The 19,401-nt window shown below is 49.2% G+C and overlaps 3 protein-coding genes and 1 pseudogene across 3 annotated transcripts; 2 read left to right on the forward strand and 2 right to left on the reverse strand.

Annotated features, from left to right (window-relative positions):
- Positions 1 to 1,855: 1,855 nt before the first annotated feature.
- Positions 1,856 to 2,670, reverse strand: LOC147966439 (uncharacterized). Its single transcript, XM_087528900.1, has 2 exons — positions 2,222 to 2,670; positions 1,856 to 2,116 (listed from the first exon to the last, which is right to left on the reverse strand). The coding sequence occupies exons 1-2, from the start codon at positions 2,668 to 2,670 to the stop codon at positions 1,930 to 1,932; spliced, it is 636 nt and encodes a 211-aa protein (XP_087385026.1). The 3' UTR covers positions 1,856 to 1,929.
- Positions 2,671 to 6,669: 3,999 nt separating this feature from the next.
- LOC125512835 (uncharacterized) lies at positions 6,670 to 10,033 on the forward strand. The gene is made up of 2 exons (XM_048677909.2): positions 6,670 to 7,878; positions 7,985 to 10,033. Exons 1-2 carry the CDS (start codon positions 6,815 to 6,817, stop codon positions 9,450 to 9,452), a joined length of 2,532 nt encoding a protein of 843 aa, XP_048533866.1. The 5' UTR covers positions 6,670 to 6,814; the 3' UTR covers positions 9,453 to 10,033.
- Positions 10,034 to 10,440, reverse strand: LOC147966440 (uncharacterized; annotated as a pseudogene).
- A 3,148-nt stretch (positions 10,441 to 13,588) lies between these two features.
- Positions 13,589 to 18,143, forward strand: LOC125529740 (uncharacterized). The gene is made up of 2 exons (XM_048694160.2): positions 13,589 to 16,325; positions 16,470 to 18,143. The coding sequence occupies exons 1-2, from the start codon at positions 15,043 to 15,045 to the stop codon at positions 17,905 to 17,907; spliced, it is 2,721 nt and encodes a 906-aa protein (XP_048550117.2). The 5' UTR covers positions 13,589 to 15,042; the 3' UTR covers positions 17,908 to 18,143.
- Positions 18,144 to 19,401: the final 1,258 nt, after the last annotated feature.

Genomic DNA, 19,401 nt, shown 5'->3' on the forward strand with positions numbered 1-19,401 from the left:
TGGACGCCACAGCCGAGTCCATGGCGGCGTGGCCCTCCTCCCCGGGTCACCGGATCAAGCCGAGATCCATCCTGGACGCATAGCCGCGACGCCTCTCTCCGCTGCCCTCGACGCCTCCGCGGCGTCTCTCTCCGTGGCCCAACCGCTGCCCTCGATCGAGTCAACGTCCGACAGCCTCGACACCTTTCCGGCGGTAAAAGCCCATCCCTTTTCTCCCCCGTCCCCGTCAAATTCTCTCCCTTCTCTCCGCGGAATCTCAGGCTGAGCCGTTCTTGGTGGATTTCATTTTTGTCAGGTCGATCGGACGCGCGCGCTGCAGCCGCACCTGGTCAACAACATCCAATTTCAGAAGAAGGTGCTGTTGCTGTTGCAGGTAAGCACAACGAGTCACCGATCTGCTGCCACTTCCACTCAGTTTTGTTTGGACGGTGGGTGATTCCTTTCATCGAGTCTTGAACATGCCAGAGAGTTACGGAGCAGTTAATTGAGAGCTTAATCAGGCATAAATACTGTGCATCGAGTCTTCGATAAACCAGATCAGTTTTGTACATGCAAGACGTATGGAATAGTAGTATTTGCTAAATACTCTCTCAGACGTACGAGTAGTATTTGCTAAATACTCCCTCGAATACATAGCATACGTGACTCGATCGATTTGCAAGCAAGACTGATCGAATTTAATCCTACACAGTGGCGATTGTTCCATGGTTGCCCTAGTTAGCATGCCAATAATGCACTTTAGCCAGCTGAGGGCGTCCATTTTCATACACTGCTCTAATCTTCTAATGCATGGTCCTTTTTCGCTTCTAAATTTTTTTGGGGCCCGCCTGGTGCTTGTTGTACTCTACTCTGTACCTCGGTTTCAAGCTGGACGAAGAGCTATACCCCGAGCAAGATTTCTATCCGGGCCGGCGCCGGCCTCCACAATCTCACGTAACTGATTGTAGCAGCGAGGTGCCCACTGAGAGCACACGCATATCTTTGATTTATAAGTTATATGATCTTTTGTCGAATAATACTTGGCTTGGGGCCAGTTCTTTTGGCTCAATTCTGAAAAATTACTGCCCGGAGAATCACAATCGCAAAAGAGCTCGTTTCTTCCCCAGGAATCATCCGAGAATTATCAGAATCGCTAGTGTATTTGAGAATCGTGGAAACTCGGCAATTCTGGCAATTCTAGCCAGGCCCTCAAAAGAAAACTGTTCGGTTTGAACTACTACCCCTATTAGGGACTCAAATTACAGCCAATATGTCACTGGGCCAGCTCGACCGAGCGACCTCATACAACAATTACAGGTTAGAATTACAGAAAAGAACTGGACAGACAATTCTATGAGCAGACGATTATGTGGGCAGTTTCCAGAATCGTAATTCTCCAGAATTATAGGGCGAAAAGAACTGGCCCTTGGTCTGGTGTAGTTCTTGCATGTGTTGACATCTCAGCTTACCAAGGGCCTAATTTTGTTAGTAGTACCTACTGTATGCATGTCTGCATATATGTTTGAATTGAACACCTGCTGCTGTTTTGTAGATGAGGGGCTTTTTGAGCAATATATTCAGCCACCCCCCCCCCCCCCCCCCCCCCCCCCCCCCCCCCCGTTAAGAAAAAAGACGAGTCAATCTCAATCGACTCCCGAGCCTTGAGTTTTTCTTATAGCCCTAGTTGGCATGCAATGCACTTGAGCCAACTCTAGTTTACTTTTCTTGCCAATGTTAACCAACTCATGGGCAATCAAAATCATAGCCAAAATTCACTTTAGCCTATTGGGATCTAATAAAACAAATCTTCCAAGCTTACATACACATATTTACATATGGTGCATTATTCACTTTTACAGCAAATGGAAAAGCAAGCACTGAGAATTCACTTTAGCCTATTGGGATCAGTCTACTCCTGTGGTCATGGACTCGTGCATGGGAAATTACTAATTAAGCAGTCACGCTTCTTTCACGTCCTGCTGGACCGGTGTCGTCTGTCCGGCTGCCAGTTCCCCCCTCGCCATCATCATCGGGCCTTTGAGTGCCACGAGTTCCTGGAACTCCGGGGCTATTGGTTACTGCTTGTAATAGTACACTTCGACTATGTGATGGGTCATTCTCATTCACCTCATGAACCCTGCGTTGCCAATCAAATTAGCATGTTGATATCAGAGGCATAATTAAATCAGTTTTGTAGAATGTCGTAATTAAATCAATGTGTATCTCAAGTTCATGCACGTACCCATACGTGGTAGCATCTGACCGGGGACGATGAGTCGCCAGTTGTAGCAGGAGATGCGCGTTGACGTAGAGCAGGAGGCCGCAGTAGGAGTCGACGACGTCCTGCATGTCACGGAGCTGGGCGGCCATGCCCCTGCCCCTCCGGACGCGGTGCCACAGCGTGCTCTTCTTGTAGGAGGCGACGAGGCCGGCCGTGTCGACGAGCGCCTTTAGAACGGGGCCTCCCATCTCCGAGAACAGCAGCACGGCCCCGCAGCCCGTCGGCCACTGCAGCAGCGCGTGGAGCCTGCGGCTGCACCGCTCGAGCTTGGCGCACTCCCGCCTGCTCTGCGGGATCCGGAGGAGGCTCATGACCACGGCGACCAGCATGGCGGCGTGCAGGCCAGACATCTGTGCCACGTTTGCGGCCTTCGCCAGGATGTCCCAGAGCGCCGCCGCCACCACTCCCATCGTCAGGTCGTGTGGATCGATCACCCGGCCTATAGCTTCGTCGCGCGTGGCTGCTCAGCCTTGGGAAAGAAATGACGCCCCTGCACAGGATTTATACATGCGGGAGGATGGCGTCGTGGCCCCTGATATCACACTGCAGAAAAGCATTGGTGCAAGTGTGGCCGGTATGTGAGCCTTTCCATCATTGCATGTCATATGCCTACAACACAATTACACGTACGAAGATGGAAGTGTGATGTGTGAAAGCGCAAAGGGCTCGATCATGTGGGCCATGCATCTACGTCTGGTTGTGGATTGGCTGTCAACTTTAGTTATTTACTTACGGAGGGAGATAATATAGATCGACTCAGGCGTCCATCTAATCAAAAGCTGGACAGTATGTGCCGTTACTATATGTGTCTATGCTGCCGACGTGCATAAGAGCATCTTCAATACGTGCCCAAAAATTGCTCCACGCGCTAAAATTCGGGTTTTTTGGGCACCGAACAGCTCCAGCAGAAACTGTAAAATAATGCGCGTGAAAAAAGGGTTTGACGCGCGCTGAAAAACGCTATCACATGCTGCAAATTTGAGGCGTCGGATTACGCGCGCTTCACAATTTACACTGCATTTTTTTTGGCGCGCGTTTTTGGGCATCTGGTAAATCATGTTGGGTCCGGCGCGCTAAAAGCGCTACAGTGAAGCGCGCGTTATATAGGTCAGGACACCTAATAAATCATTACCAGAGGCAATTAGGCATTACCAAAGATGGGCGTGGCCAGGAAATCTAGCCAGAAGTCTTGTGCCTGCTCGATGCAGACATCCACACATGATGAAGAGAAAGGTTCCTGCTCGATGCTGTATCATCCACACATGATGAAGATAAAGGTGCCTGTTCGATGCAGACAGCTGCAGGGTGTCCCTACACTCCGCATGAACAGAAAAATATGAAACATTGCGACATCAAATATGCTCAAACATTTTAGGTGACTGCAAATTTTCGTCAAGAAATATTATGTAGAGAAAGGTGTACACATGAGAGACAAAAATCTGTGATCGAAAGTGCTCAAGACTTTGAGCTCTGAGATATTTTTCTTTGTAAAAGCTCCTCGAATGTTTTTTAGGCATAAAATCGTGCAAGCACCTACAATGTTTGATCATATTTGATGTCACAAAGTTTCAGATTGTTTTTACTTTTTTTTTGGAATTTAGTGTTCATTTGAGGGTGTAGGGACATCCGGGAATTGAAAAATCATTCTCCATGATGAACGGGTCAGTGAAACGAAATTGATGGCAATGAACTATCTTGGACTGTTGAACACTTGAGAAAAACACTGGTGCAATCAGCAGCCATGACCATAAAGGAAATGTTGCCGCTCAGCACATAAAAGGGGCTCAGGGTAGTGTCATCTTCCTCTAGTGTTGGATAGCTCCTAGAGGCGTCCATCTCTTCAACCAAAAGAATCTCTTTTGGTCGTCAAGCAACTTTCTACGATTGCTTTATGGAAGCATCGGCCCAGGTATACCTCTAAGCAATCAATCGTGGGTATTTTTTACTAGATGATGCTTAAAATCCGGCCGGACATGCGTGCGTATATCGGGCATCGGCCCTGGATTTCAATGTCATGCATGCATCGGGCACCAGGATCGTGCATGAAGCAGTTTCGTTTTTGCTATTGAAAGTCCAGTGATCTCTTTTACATCGTCTCCAGGTTAATTTAAATCTAGCTTTGCTAGGTCAAACTTCTCTACATTATTCTCGTAAAAGAAGCCTTTTCTACATTAGAAAAACATACATAAAAATATGTTAATTGCTTTGCTATTAAACCGTTATTGTAGGGACTATATGCCTACGTAACATATTGATATATTAATTGGTTCACTATTGATCATCAAAGCCCACTAGCTAGGAAGACCTAGATGTACTTTTGTAACTGAAGTAACTCTTTCTTGTGAGCAAACAAAAGTAAATTTAACAGTGAAATAAACACAATTATAGTAGAAATGATTTTATAAATTAACTTTTTTGCAGAAAGATTTATAAATTAACTTATCATAACATTAACATAACATACTTCAAACTTGTGCACATTTCAAACTTATGTGCCACCGAAACGTAATTATAACACCTACAATGTAGATATAATCTCTTTAGAAGGAAACAAATGATAATTAGTGAACCTCATTACGACAATGCAAGAGACTAAAAGAAACAACTGAATTTACGAGAGAACAGTTGAAATTAGCGAAATGCATTATCTTTTGAGGTTGAAGTACCATGTCAGTATATTTATAAACAAAGTATATAAAAGTACCTTAGTCCGGATTCCGGACTGAAGCATTTTGAAGCTCCAGTGTCTATAGGGGGTGGAGGAGGCGACGTCACCGGCCGCTCATGTGTGATGATCCCATCACATCTTTCATCTTATGGAATCATCCTCCACAAGTCTGCCTTCAATACATGATTACTTTTCTTTTCTACCTCATATTGCGCATGGAAGCTTTCCTTCTCTCATCCTCAATTCTTATTTAATCTCTCTTTCCTTTTTATTCTTCCCTTCTATTTTTTTGACGGATTTTATTCTTTCCTTGTTTGAATTCCATGCATGCATATATCTTTTGGCAGATCCTAGAAGGCAAGGAGAAAGCCCATCAGCACATGAGGCCCATTACAGATGACGCACGACTCGTCCCGAAGCAGCAGGGCGAAACATTATTATTTTTTACTTATTATCTGGACTGCGGGTTTAATTACCGAAAAACATACAGACTTTTTTGTAAAAAGGCCACGACGGTGAACCCGACAGAAACAATGCGTGCTTTATTATTATTATTATTATTATTATTAATTATTATTATTATTATTATTATTAGGTAAAGAGTTGAAATTAGCGAAATGCATTATCTTTTGAGGTTGATGTACCATGTCAGTATATTTTATATACAAAGTGTATAAAAGTACCTTAGTCCGGACTCCGGTGTTAAGCATTTTGAAGCTCCGGTGTCTATAGGGGGCGGAGGAGGCGACGGCAGTGTGCTCGTCAGTCGCTCTCACTAGACCCACACTGGACATCGAGGCTCGCACACCCGCTTCCGTTGGGCCGGACCAGTAGAGCCCATTTCTGCCGATGTCGACGTAGTAGCAGGCCTCGTACCACGTACAAAATATCACTCCCCTAAAAAAACCGTATAAAATATCACAACAGGCCCAAACTGTGTTCTTTTAGATGGAAATCCATGGGTGGTCGATTGAGGAGATTTTTGCTTGCATAGGGACAGGGTGCTCTCACCCGACGCAATTTCATGACGAACTCCGCTGGCGTACTCAACATGACCAGACATCACGTCACAGCCGGCTCTATCAGATGCAAATGGTTCTTTTTTTTTTCCATAGATAAAAAAACTGCATTCAGCTAGGGCGCTCCCTCACGTTGTTTTGGAAGAAGAACTAGAATTGCTTACTTGCTAGTACCCTAGTTTACTTGACCGGAGAAAGACTTGCTCGTTGACTTGTTGCTGGCCTTCCCCGACGACCTGACTCCGTGCACATCGGGGAGGGCAGTACAATACTCCACCCTGTCAGTCTTGAAGGATAGAATGTGCAGGGTGCAGAGGCTCGACGGCCTCCAGCCAGCCGCCGACGATCAGCGCCGAGTCGAGCCCTTCTATAATATACTCCATCTGTAAAGAAATATAAGAGTTTTTAGATCACTACTACTGAGGAAGTACTGTATACATCATCGCGCAACTCTGCATTCGCCATTCTGCATCACAATGAGTAAGAAGAGGAAAAGCTCGCTTGCTCAGAAAATGGAGCGCGTCCCTGAGGTGCGGCCGGCAATGGAGAGGAGCCCGGCCACGGCTAGAGCCAGAAGAAGACTAGGCTGCTTCCCTTGTCCGAGGACCCCGAGTCCGTCCGTTCACACACGTGAGAGTTGCTGTAAAAAAAATAGAGCTGTACTAGCAGTAAAATACTGGCACTCTGTCAGGCTTTGAATATCGATCGGCACCTTCACTCCGGACGACGCGCCGAGTCAAGTCGTCTTATTACTGTACCACGCAACTCTCTCCCTCTCTTTCCCATCGTCTCACACGATCTCTGCATTACAGTATTATAAGAAAGAGGAGCCACACTTGCCGAGAGCTTGAGATTTGAGAGAGTGGAATGGCCGCCGCCACTGCAGTCCAGCCGGCAATGCACACGGATCAGTCCGGGCAGCAGGCAACGCCGCCGGGGCAGGGCCAGCAGCCATGGGAGTACAGCCTGCGGAAGTACCTCCTGCTGCTGGCCACCCTGGTGGTCACCGTCACGTACGGCGCCGGCTTCAACACGCCGGGGGGCGTCTGGCAGGTCACCCACGACGGCCAACTCGCCGGCGACCCCATCATCCGCCAAACCAACTACCGCCGCTACCTCGCCTTCTTCTACTGCAACGCCACCGCCTTCGCCGCCTCGCTCGTGGTCATCGTCCTCATCCTCATCCTCGCCATCCGACATGACAAGGACAAGGACAAGGGGAAGAAGGATGCCGTCCGGGTCGTCCTGCCGCTGCGGGGCTTCATGGTGCTGGACCTCCTCAGCCTCCTGGGTGCCTATGGCGCTGGAACCTGCCGGGACAGGATCCCCATCGTCTACTCCGCGGTGCTGGTGGCCATCGTCTTTGTCTGCATCATGGCTCTCAAGTTGATGGATTGCTGGTGCCCCAGCTCCGGTGGCGCCATGCCCCTCAAGAAGCCCAAAGCCGAAGAACGGCTCTGCAAGGTCCTGATGCTCCTGGCGACGTTCGCAGTGAGCGTCACGTACGTCGCCGGGCTGAGCACGCCGGGTGGCTTCTGGGACAGCACCGGGACCACCTACCGCCCAGGCGATGCAATCCTCAAGGACCACCACAGCCTGCGCCTGACGGTGTTCCTGCTCTGCAACACCACGGCGTTCTTGGCGTCCCTGCTCATCACCATGCTGCTCATCATTGACGGCAAGAAGTTCCGAGAGAAGACGGCTCGCTCTCGTGTGCTCTATGGGTGCATCCTCGTCGCGCTTGTCGGCCTCGTTGGCGCATACACCGCTGGCAGCTGCAGGAAGACCGACACCACCGCCAAATTGGTCGGCCTGGTCGGCGCCGTTCTGGCAATGGCATACATCCTACTCTATGGTGGTTTCTATACGCCAGCTCCAAAAATTTCGTGTTCTTGTTTCAGTCCAGCAAAACGACCTGATGATGATGTCAGGTAACGGAGCACATACAATATCCTCTGTTTGCAGTTAAACTGTTTCTTTCTTTCTCTGCAACTCAACTGAACTCTGTTTCTTTTTCTCTGCAATGCATGAATGCAGTGCTAAGGAGCTTCTGGAGAAGGCTCGCTCTCTTGTTCTACTGCTCGCCACTCTCGCCGCCACCATCACCTACACAGCAGGGCTAGACCCGCCAGGCGGCTTTTGGCAGGACAACGGCGATGGGCACATCGCCGGTGACCCGATCCTCCTCACCACAAACGCTAGGAGGTACAAGGCCTTCTTCTACTGCAACTCCATTGCGTTCGTGGCCTCTTTGGTGGCCATCGTCCTGGTGCAGAAGGAGATTCTGGTCAAGCACCACGTGCTTGAGGCAGCGATGATACTCGACCTTTTCGGCCTCATAGGCGCTTATGCAGCTGGGAGCTGCCGGGACATCAACACCTCCATTTACGCAATGGCTTTGGCAGGCGCCGTCCTGGTCTATGTGGTGATCCATGTCGTCTTTTTCACACTGGACCATAAGGACAGACAAGATGACCGAGCAGATCAGTTGCTGGAGAAGAGGCGCAAACGGTTGCTCCTCTTTGCGATCTTGGCCGCGACCATCACCTACCAAGCAGGCCTCACCCCTCCCGGTGGCGTCCTGCTCAAGGATGACAATCTCGGGCACCACGCTGGCGACCCGGTCCTCTTCTACAACTACCCATTCCGGTACAAGGTCTTCTTCTACTGCAACTCGGTGAGCTTCATGTTGTCCATCGCCCTCATCATCCTCCTGGTGAACCCCAATCTGTACAGGCCAGCCATACGAAGCAATGCCTTATCTGTTTGTACGGCAGTGGGCTTGTTTTGTTTGACAGGGGCCTACGCCGCCGGAAGCACGCAACACCTCAGGACAACCATATATATCTTCGTGTTGGTCGGTGCGGTCCTCTTCGTTGCGGCTGTACTGCTGCTAGTATTTTTGCTGACGGATCCACACAAAAATGGTAATTCAACAGCTACTGTGACATCAATATCCCGTGAACAGGAAGAGGAAGAAGAAAAAGAAAGTAAGAAACACGCGAGGCGCAAGTACCTGATGCTGCTAGGCATCTTGGTGGCAAGCGTAGCCTACCAGGCTGGCCTGGAACCGCCCGGCGGAGCATGGCAGGGCAGTGGCAATGGGTATGAGGCGGGCGACCCTGTGATGCAAGTTAACAGGAGGCCCCGGTACCTCGTCTTCTTCTACAGCAACTCCATTTCCTTTGTGGCTTCCATCGTTGTCATCATGATGCTGCTACCGCACTGGCTGCCAAATGAGAAGGACAAAGATTGGGGGAAATGGTCGCTGAGGGTGATGAACTGGACGATCCTACTGGATTTGGTCACTCTCCTAGTCGCCTATGCAGCCGGCTCCAGCAGGGGGTGGAAGACGTCTGTGTATGTCGGCATGCTCATATTTGCCGTTCTGGGCTACTTTGCAATCCATATGACGCTGTCGATATGGTCTGATTGTTACCGAGCAGCCAAGAAAAAACTAGAGTGTGATTCTTTACCGGTGCGCTCAGTGGTATGCCCTAGCTAGCTGTCCCTGTTTTTAGATTCCTAGTCTAGTTGATGTAATGGGATAAACCTGCATCCCAACTGGAGCATGATGACACTAGTAGAAAACAGGGCTTTGGTTCAGGCCGGGTCAGCCCATTAGTCCTGGTTCAGTCCAGAACCGCGACCAATGTGGGCATTGGTCCCGGTTCGTGAGCCCAGGGGGCCGGCCGGGCCACGTTGGCCATTGGTCCCGGTTCATCTGGACCTTTTTGTCCCGGTTGGTGGGATGAACCGGGATCAATGGGCCTCGCTTCTGGCCCACCACCATTGGTCCCGATTCGTGGCTTGAACCGGGACCAAAGGCTCCCCTTTAGTCCCGGCTCATGTCACCAACCGGGACCAATGAGGTGCCTATATATACCCCTCGCTCGCGAGCAGAGCACCCCAGTGCTCTGTTTTTCTCTGGCCGAGGGGGAGAGGGCTTTGTGGTGCTCTAGCTCACCTCCTATGCACATGAGGTGTTCGATGGAATGCCCAAGCCACACTACTTAAGCTTTCTCCTCTCGAAGCTCGACCTCCAAACTCCATTTTCCTCGAGATTTGTCTAGATTTAGCGGTCCGTCACGCCCCGTCCCCGTCTTCACCGCCGTCGATCACCGTCTTCACGACGTCCCGCATGTCCCGGAGCTGGGCGGCCATGCCCCTGCCCCTCCGGACGCGGTGCCACAGCGTGCTCTTCTTGTAGGAGGCGACGAGGCCGGCCGCGTCGACGAGCGCCTTTAGAACGGGGCCTCCCATCTCCGAGCACAGCAGCACGGCCCCGCAGCCCGTCGGCCACTTGAGCAGCGCGTGGAGCATGCGGCTGCACCGCTCGAGCTTGGCGCACTCCCGCCTGCTGCCCTGCTCTGCGGGATGCTCAGGAGGCTCATGCCCACGGCGACCAGCATGACGGCGTGCAGGCCGGACATCTGCGCCACGTTGGCGGCCTTCGCCAGGATGTCCCAGAGTGCCGCCACCGCCACTCCCATCGTCAGGTCGTGTCCTGTAGATCGAGCACCTATAGCTTTGGTCGCGCGTGTCCGCTCTGCCTTGGGAAAGAAATGACGCGCCAGCACAAGATTTATACATGCGGCAGAATGGCGAGCGTGGCCACCATGAATCCATGATGTCACACTCCAGAAAAGCAATGGTGCAAGTGTAGCCGGCCAGGCCGGTATGTGAGCTTTTTTCCATGTCATATGCCAACAACACGGTTACACGTACAAAGATGGAAGTGTGATGTGTGAAAGCGCAAAGGTCTGGATCATGTGGGACATGCATCTACGTCTGGTTCTGGATAGGTCTGTCACACCATCAATCGTGGTCGTATCCTTAGGCCTCATTCGGTTTGGAAAATTTACAGAAAAAACATAGGAACAAGGATTCCAAAGGAATTTTTTTCTATAGTTGCATTTGGTTTGTAGGAAACACATACAAGAATTTCATAGGAATACTATTCATTTCCTCTGTTTTTGAAGGATTCTACACATGCACTCAAAGCTCTCTTTTTTTGCGTAGAAACGAGACAAGATAAATCCTTAGGATAGCAAGTGTCATCTTATCAAATTCTTGTACTACTATTAAATCCTAAATTTTTGTTTCCTTCAAACCGAATGATCCCTTAATCAAAAGCTAGGCACTATGCGCCATTAACTAATATGTATATGCCGCCTGCATATTACGGCAGCCACTAGGTTTAATGTAAGTGATTATATATGAGGTTAGGGCACTTAATAAATCATTGCCAAAGATGATTAAGCATTACTCTTTAGTAATCTAAACGTTCTTATATTTCTTTACAGAAGAGTACCAAATATGAGGTGCAGGCGTGCGGCCATGAAATCATGAACGGGTCTGTGAAGCGGAGTTGATGGCAACGAACTATGTTGGACTGTTGGACACTTGAGAAAAACATTGGTGCAATCAGCAACTATGGTCATGATAAAAGAAACACTCCCTCTCAGCACATATAAGGGGGCCCAGGGTAGTGTCATCTTCCTCTGGTGTTGGATAGCTCCTGGAGCGTGGAGGCGTCCATCCCTTTTGGTCGATCGTCAACCAACTTTCCATTGTTCTTTATGGAAGCATCGGCCCAGGTGATACCCCTAAGCAATCGATCGTGGGTAATATCTTAATTGGTTCGCTATTGATCATCAAAACTCACTAGGAAGACCTAGATGCGCTTCCATAACTGAAGTAACTTTTTTTTGTGAACAAACTAAAGTAACTTTAACAGTAAAATAAACACAATTATAGTGGAAATGATTTATAAATTAAACTTATCATAACATACTTCATACTTGTGCATATTTCAAACTTATGTGTCAATGAAAACTAAGGATATCACTTATAGTGTATATAACCTCTTTATTAGAAGGAAACAAATGATAATTAGTGAACCTCATTACTGCAAGGAGTAAAAAAAACTGAATTTATGAGGGAACAACTAAAATAGCTAAAATTATTATCTTTTGAGCTCAAAGTACTATATCAGTATATTTATATTTATATACAAATTACAAAGTTACTTTAGTCAAGAGTGGAGTATTTTGAAGCCGTGGTGTCTCTAGGAATGTATTTGGTGCATTGGTGTTTGTGGTGCTACCGGTGCACTGGACGACGTATCGCATTTTAAAATGTTTCAAAATATCTGGGAAAAAATAGTCTAGCACTTTGACACAACATCAACGTGCTTTGTCACAAAATTTCATATCAAAATTCGAAATACTGCATGAGATACAAAAATGAAAATCTTGACATCAATGCCAAAATGGGCCAAATCTAAAGTCCAACTTATGTTTGGTACTATTCAGTATCAAATTTGTTATTGAATTTTCTCATTTTTGTACCTCAAGCAATGTTTTGGATTTTGATTTCAAATTTTATAAGAACATAGACCGATGTTGTGTGAATGTGCTATTTTTTTATTAAAAAAATCAAACATTTAAAATACGCTACGGGCGTGGTGTCTAGCTAGTTTTTTTTTTTCCGAGTGAATTTTGTCTAGCTAGCTAGGGAGCGGAAGAGGCGATGGCAGTGTGCTCGCTCTCACTCGACCTACTAGACATCGTCGCAGCACGCGTGCCTCCTCCTGTTGGGCTGGACCAGAAGCGGCCATTTCTACCCATGTCCACGTACCAGGCCTTCGTACCACGTATAAAATATCACAATAGGCCAGGCCCAAGCTGTGCTCTTTTAGGTTGAAATCGGTCTGTCGAGGGGATTGTTTGCATAGGGTGCTCCCACCCGACGCAACTGCATGACGAATTCCGCTGACGTACTCAACATGACGAGGCATCACGTCACAGCCGGCTCTGTCGGATGCAAATGGTTTTTTTCCCTAGATATATAAAAAAAATCTGCATTCAACTACGGCACCCCTCACAATGTTTTGGAGGCTCGTCAGCTTCTCCCGACGACTTGCGCCGAGCCAAGTCTTTTTCACAATATAATCACGCAACTCTAGGTTTTTTTTTTGACGGGAAACTACGGCGGGCTCTACGTCGGGCTTACGCCAGCCTGAACTTATATTAGCCAGGGAGAGATGACAACATTCAGGTAGTTACATAGGGTGAAGAAAAGAAAGATTACAAGGGGTCAGCCCCCAACAAATGGCAGATGATAAGCTCAATTCTCGCAGATAAGTGATACAACATGGAACCCCAGTCCTTTAGAAGGGTCTGCTTGACCGCATTTTTGCAGCGATTAGACCAGAACACAAGATCCTCTCCAGATCGTCGTAGAGTGACATACAGATCCTCATCGTGAGCACGGAAGACCATAGCATTTCTCCGCTTCCAAATAGACCAAAGAATGGCAATGATAACTGTAGAGCAAACTTTATCAATTGAAGGGTTAGACCAAATATCTTGAATAGGTTCGACTTCTGGAGGACGAAGAAGAAGAAGATTGTCCCAAAGCAACTTGATGGAGTGGCAGTTCAACAGTAAGTGACTTTGGTTTCTGGCTCATCGCAAAATGGGCAAGTATCGGAGCTTGACATCCCATGCCGGAAACGCCGATCATTTGTAAATAGTCTGTCCCGGAAGGCTAGCCAAGTGAACAACCGACACCTATTTGGAGCATAGTTCTTCCAAGTAGCCGTGGCGTACCTGTCCTCCGGCCTAGCTGCAAACACAGAAGCATATGCTGATCTTGCCGAGATCGGCTTGTTGTCGATACGTCCAACACGACGGTGAGCCACTAAAGGGTTCAGAGTTACAGTGACAATCATAACACGCAGCGCGGCAAGTTCCTGTTCCGTAATCGAGGAAATCCTGGGGCGAAGGTCCAAACACAAAACCGGATCACCTAGAACCCTAGCCACCGAAGCATTCGGCCTAGTAGAGTGACAGAAAATAGCAGGGAATCGAGCAACAAGCGTATTATCGGTCAACCATACGTCAAGCCAAAAAGCAGTGGCAGCGCCGTTTCCAACATAAACTTTGAAGATATCACGGTATAAATTCAAACCTTTAGAGAGTACTCTAGGTTTTTTCACCAGTCGCTGCCATGACATTCGCCATTCTGCATCACAATGATTAAGAATGAGAAACACACTTGCTGAGGATTCAGAGAACACACAGATCTATCAGGGCATCGCAGCACAACTGGATGATGTTGGAGTGGAGATGAAAATGCCGAATCCACTATGGTCAATCCTCAATCGGCGACTCGTGTCAAAAAATAATGTCGCTCATGAGTTCTGCGATCGATTTCGCTCAGTTGAAAGCTTCACCAGCTAAATGTAACGAAAACACAGGAATCAAACATCGAGAACATGTTAATCCACTATTTTGTTTGTACCTAACAGCTACTACTCTCCCATTACAATTCATTCATAAGTACTATGTTTACCATGATGAGCTATCGAAATAATCTTTGTTAATGAAAGTGCAACTTAGAATGCGACGCCGTGAAGCACAGAGACAGCAGTCCAGCTCATTTTATCTATGAAAAGAACGATGAAAGATACGACATGCGTCCGTTCATCCTTATGCATCACCTATGTCTTTTAGCAACTAGATACATCCATTTCTACGACAAGTAATTCCGAACGAAGGGAGTAGAATTTTTTAGAGTAAAAAAGCTTGCCATTTTGCCACAAATACTCGCCGGCTGCCGCGACTCCATAATTGGTCCAAACCACCCAAGTCGAGCAAGGCACCGGCTTACCCTCGTGCTAAGACCTGCGGAAGAAGTAGTAAAAGACACAAAATCTCGCCCCAGCCGAAAAAATTCTCTCCAACGAGAAACTACACAAAGACATACAAAAATGTGTGCTCCTCATGATGTTTTCAAATGTTTCATCTTAAAAGCGAGAAATGCTTAGTTTATTTGACCGGAGATGACTTGGTTGCTCCGCCAATGCTTAGTTTAGTCTGACAATACTGACATTGTCAGACTTTGAATATGCAGGACGCCTTCCCCCGGCGTCGACCCGCCAAGTCAACTCGTTCTACATTCACGCAGCTCCCTCTTATCTCTCGTCGTCCCATTTGATCTCTGGATCACAATAGCCAAGAAAGAGGAATCACACACACCTGCTGAGACTTGAGAGAGTGGAGTGGCCGGCGTCCCTGCAGCCGGCAATGGAGCCGGGCCACGTCCAGGAAGCATCTCGGCAGCCGGCAACGGAGCCCGGCCACTCCCAGCAAGCTTCTCCGCAGCCGGCAATGGGTCCCGGCCACGTCCAGCCTCGGCCCCCGCCGCCGGCAATGGATCCCGGCCACGTCCAGCCTCGGCCCCCGCCGCCGGCAATGGATCCCGGCCACGTCCAGCCTCGGCCCCCGCCGCCGGCAATGGATCTCGACGACATCCAGCCTGGGCCCCCGCAGCGATGGGAGTACAGCCTGCGCAAGTACCTCCTGCTGCTGGCCACCCTGGTGGTCACCGTCACGTACTCGGCCGGCTTCAACCCGCCGGGAGGCATCTGGCAGGAGGCGCACGACGGCCAGCCAGCCGGCGACCCCATCATCCGCTACACCTACTACCACCGCTACCTCGCCTTCTTCTACTGCAACGCCACCGCCTTCGCCTCCTCGCTCGTGGTCATCGTCCTCATCCTCATCCTCGCCATCCGGCACGACAAGGACGAGAAGGATACCCTCTGGGTCGTCGTGCCCCTGCGGGTCTTCATGATGCTGGACCTCCTCAGCCTCATGGGCGCGTACGGCGCCGGCACCTGCCAGGACAAGGTCTCCACCATCTACTACGCCGTGCTGGTGGCCGGCGTCTTGCTCTACGTCGCCGTTCTCAAGTTGGCGGACAGGTGCTGGAAGATGCCGGCCACCAATCTCGACTCCGGTACCGGCGGGATTGTCGCCTCTGTCTCCGACTCTGACCTCGAGGTGGAGGCCAAAGAAAAACAGGCCCGGGAGAAGAAAGCCGAAGAAAGGCTCTGCAAGGTCCTGATGCTTCTCGCGATTTTCGCCGTGAGCATCACGTACGTTGCCGGGCTGAACACGCCGGGCGGCTTCTGGGACAGCACCGGGGGCAGCCACCACCTGGGCGACGCGATTCTCAAGGACCACCACATCATACGCCTGACGGTGTTCTTATTCTGCAACACCATGGCGTTCGTGGCGTCCCTCTTCATCACCATGCTGCTCATCATCGACGGCAAGAATCTCCACAAGAAGAAGGCCCGGTCTCGCATGCTCTACGGGTGCATCGTCGTCGCGCTGGTCGGCCTCGTCAGCGCATACGCCGCAGGCAGCTGCAGGGAGACCGACACCACCGTCTACGTGGTCTCCCTGGCTGGCGCCGTTGTGGCATACATCCTCCTCCATCGCTTCTGCAGTTCAGCATCAAAATTATTTTCTAGTTGTTTCAGTCCAGCCCAACAACATGATGAAAATGAGGATAATGCCAGGTACAGAGCACTGTTTCTTTCTTTCTATGAAACTGAACTCTGTTTCTCCTTTCTCTTCAACTCTGCTTCCTCAGTCTCTGAAAGTGAACTCTGTTTCTTCATTCTCTGCAACTGAACTCTGTTTCTTCTTTCTCTAAAATGCAGTGCTAGGGAGGCTCTGGACAAGGCTCGCTCTCTTGTTCTACTGCTGGCCACTCTTGCCGCCGCCATCACCTACGCAGCCGGGTTGGACCCGCCGGGTGGTCTTTGGCAGGATAACAGCAACGGGCACATGGCCGGCGACCCGATTCTCCTCACAATAAACATTGCAAGGTACAGGGTCTTCTACTACTGCAACTCGGTTGCGTTTGTGGCCTCCTTGGTGGCCATCGTCCTTGTCCAGAAGGAGAAGCTGGTCAAGCACCACGCGCTGGAGGCAGCCATGATACTCGTCCTGTTTGGCCTCATCGGTGCATATGCCGCTGGGAGCTGTCGGGACGTGAATAAATCCATTTACGCCATGGCTTTAGCAGGCGCTGTCCTGATCTATGTGGTGATCCATATTGTCTTCTTCACGCTGGACGACAAGGACAAGAAAAACAATGCTAAAGAAGATCTGTTGCTGGAGAAGAGGCGCAAACGGTTGCTCCTCTTCGCAATCTTGGCAGCGACCATCACATACCAAGCCGGCCTCACCCCTCCCGGCGGCTTCCTGCTCCAGGACGACAAGCTCAGGCGGCACCATGCCGGCGACCCTGTCCTCTTGGACAACTACCCACGCCGCTACAATGCCTTCTTCTACTGCAACTCCATAAGCTTCATGTTGTCCATCGCCCTCATCATCCTCCTGGTGAACCCCAATCTGTACAGGCCAGCCATACGAAGCAATGCGCTATCTGTTTGTACAGCGGTGGGCTTGCTTTGTTTGATGGGAGCCTACGCCGCCGGAAGCACGCAACACCTCAAGACATCCATCTACATCATTGTGTTGGCAGTCGTGGTCCTCCTCGTTGCAGCCGGACTGCTGCTAGTATTTTTGCTGAAGAGACATGGCAATTCCAAAAAAAGTCCGCCCTCCGCAGCCATTAAACAGAAGGGTGAAAAGGGAGAAAGGAAGAAGCATGCAAGGCGCAAGTACCTAATGCTGCTAGGCATCTTGGTGGCGAGCGTAGCCTACCAGGCCGGCCTGAAACCGCCTGGCGGAACATGGCAGAGCGGCGACAGCGGGTACGAGGCAGGCAATCCAGTGATGCACGACAACAGGAGGCCCCGGTACCTCATCTTCTTCTACAGCAACTCCATCTCCTTTGTGGCTTCCATCGTTGTCATCATCATGTTGCTGCCGCAATGGCTGCGAAAGGAGCAGCAAGGAGAATGGGAGAAATGGTCGCTGAGGGTGATGAACTGGACAATCAGACTGGATTTATTTGCTCTCCTAGGGGCCTATGCGGCCGGGTCCAACAGGGGGTGGAAGACGTCCATGTATGTCGTCGCGCTCATCATTGTCGTGCTGGGATACTTTGTAATCCACATGAAGATTTCAACATGTCTTGAACGTCGCCGTAAGAAGCGCGATGCCGAAGCCGCCATGGGAATCATATGATTATCAGTGTGCTTTGTGGTGTAGCTCCACTAACATGAGGGCAGTCCACAAAGTAAACCAAAATTCGGGGCGATTGATGATCTGCCTATTTCTCCCCGTCTCTAGATCTGTAATCAGCTTAGTTCTGTCCAACCAATGTCTCTGCTCTAGCTAGATCTCTCTGTTTTTAGATTCCTAGTCTAGTTGATGTAATCAGATGAACCTGCATCCAATTGGAGCATGCTGACATTGTTTCTCGGCTCGCTGAGCCAGCGTGTTTGTATCGGTGTGTGATGAGTATGCGTGGTAGGTGACGCTTTCCTGAACCTGTGTGCACTGTGTCTCATAAGAACTAGAACGGGAAAGTGCATGAATGACAGAAACTGAAGCATTTGGCGTTACTACTGAAGCATAGTGTGTCTTTAGGTACAGTCTGAACTATTGTGCAATTCCTAATAATTAGCAATCATTGATCGAGAGAAAACACACCTTGAATCCAGCACCGGAGCATCGGACGCCAGCGGCGCAATGCCCCCGGTGGGGCAATTCACCGAACACCTGCAGGGCGGCCGATCCCCGCAACTGAGCTGGGCAAGCCGCGCGCTAGCATCCGAGGCTGGCGCCATTTTGGTTGGAGAGCATTCCTTGACCGTGGGTCGCCTCGCTCGGAAGCAGCTGCTCGAGGCGCAAATCTAGCTGGTTTAGCCGAACCCAGCCGCGCTAGGTCGCTCCTTGCGATCTTCCGCGCGAGGGACACCGGAAAAACGGAAGGGCAGGCGCCGTGTTGCGCTGGCCAGGCGCGGAAGGTCTACGCCGACGATTGCCGGAGAAAAGGAGCGGCGCCATGGCTCCTGCTTCTGGCTCCCCCGTCGACAAGCTGGACGGGTAGTTCATCTTTAACAAGCTGGACGGGAGTAATTAATCTCAACGGGAGCAACAAACCTTTTATTTTATTATAACGGAATAATGTTCACACATAGGAGTAGTAGACTATTTTTGTGAATTGGATGTACACTCATTTCAATCTATATGTAGTCAATATTGAAATATCTACAACATTGTATATTCATTATTGGAGGGAGTATATTTACGTAATTGTTGGCATGGATGTGCATGGCGCCGTCACGCAGCTATTAATCGATGTTAATCAGAGACACACATAAATGTTGAATGAATTTCTTGCTTTCTTAGTCACACATATAGGATTTAAAGACATATTATATTATGAGGCGGGTGGAGTATTTTATAGTTTACTATGCTTTCAAGTTGATGGTAATATGTACTCCGTAAGATATTTGTTACAAGTGTAACAAGTACCTCCTTTGTTCACGATTATAAGATGTTTTGGATCTTTTAATAATATTGATTACATACCTATAGACTAAAATAAGTAAACAAACACACTAAAATGTGTCTATACATCCAATTCAGAAAGAACTAGAACATCCTAAGATGAGTGAACAAGCATACTAAAATGTGTCTATATACATTCAATTTAGAAAGAGCTAGAACATC

This window comes from Triticum urartu, chromosome 6A (genome assembly GCF_056163025.1).
Source record: "Triticum urartu cultivar PI428250 chromosome 6A, HENAU_Tu73, whole genome shotgun sequence".
In the NCBI taxonomy this organism is placed as follows: domain Eukaryota; kingdom Viridiplantae; phylum Streptophyta; class Magnoliopsida; order Poales; family Poaceae; genus Triticum; species Triticum urartu.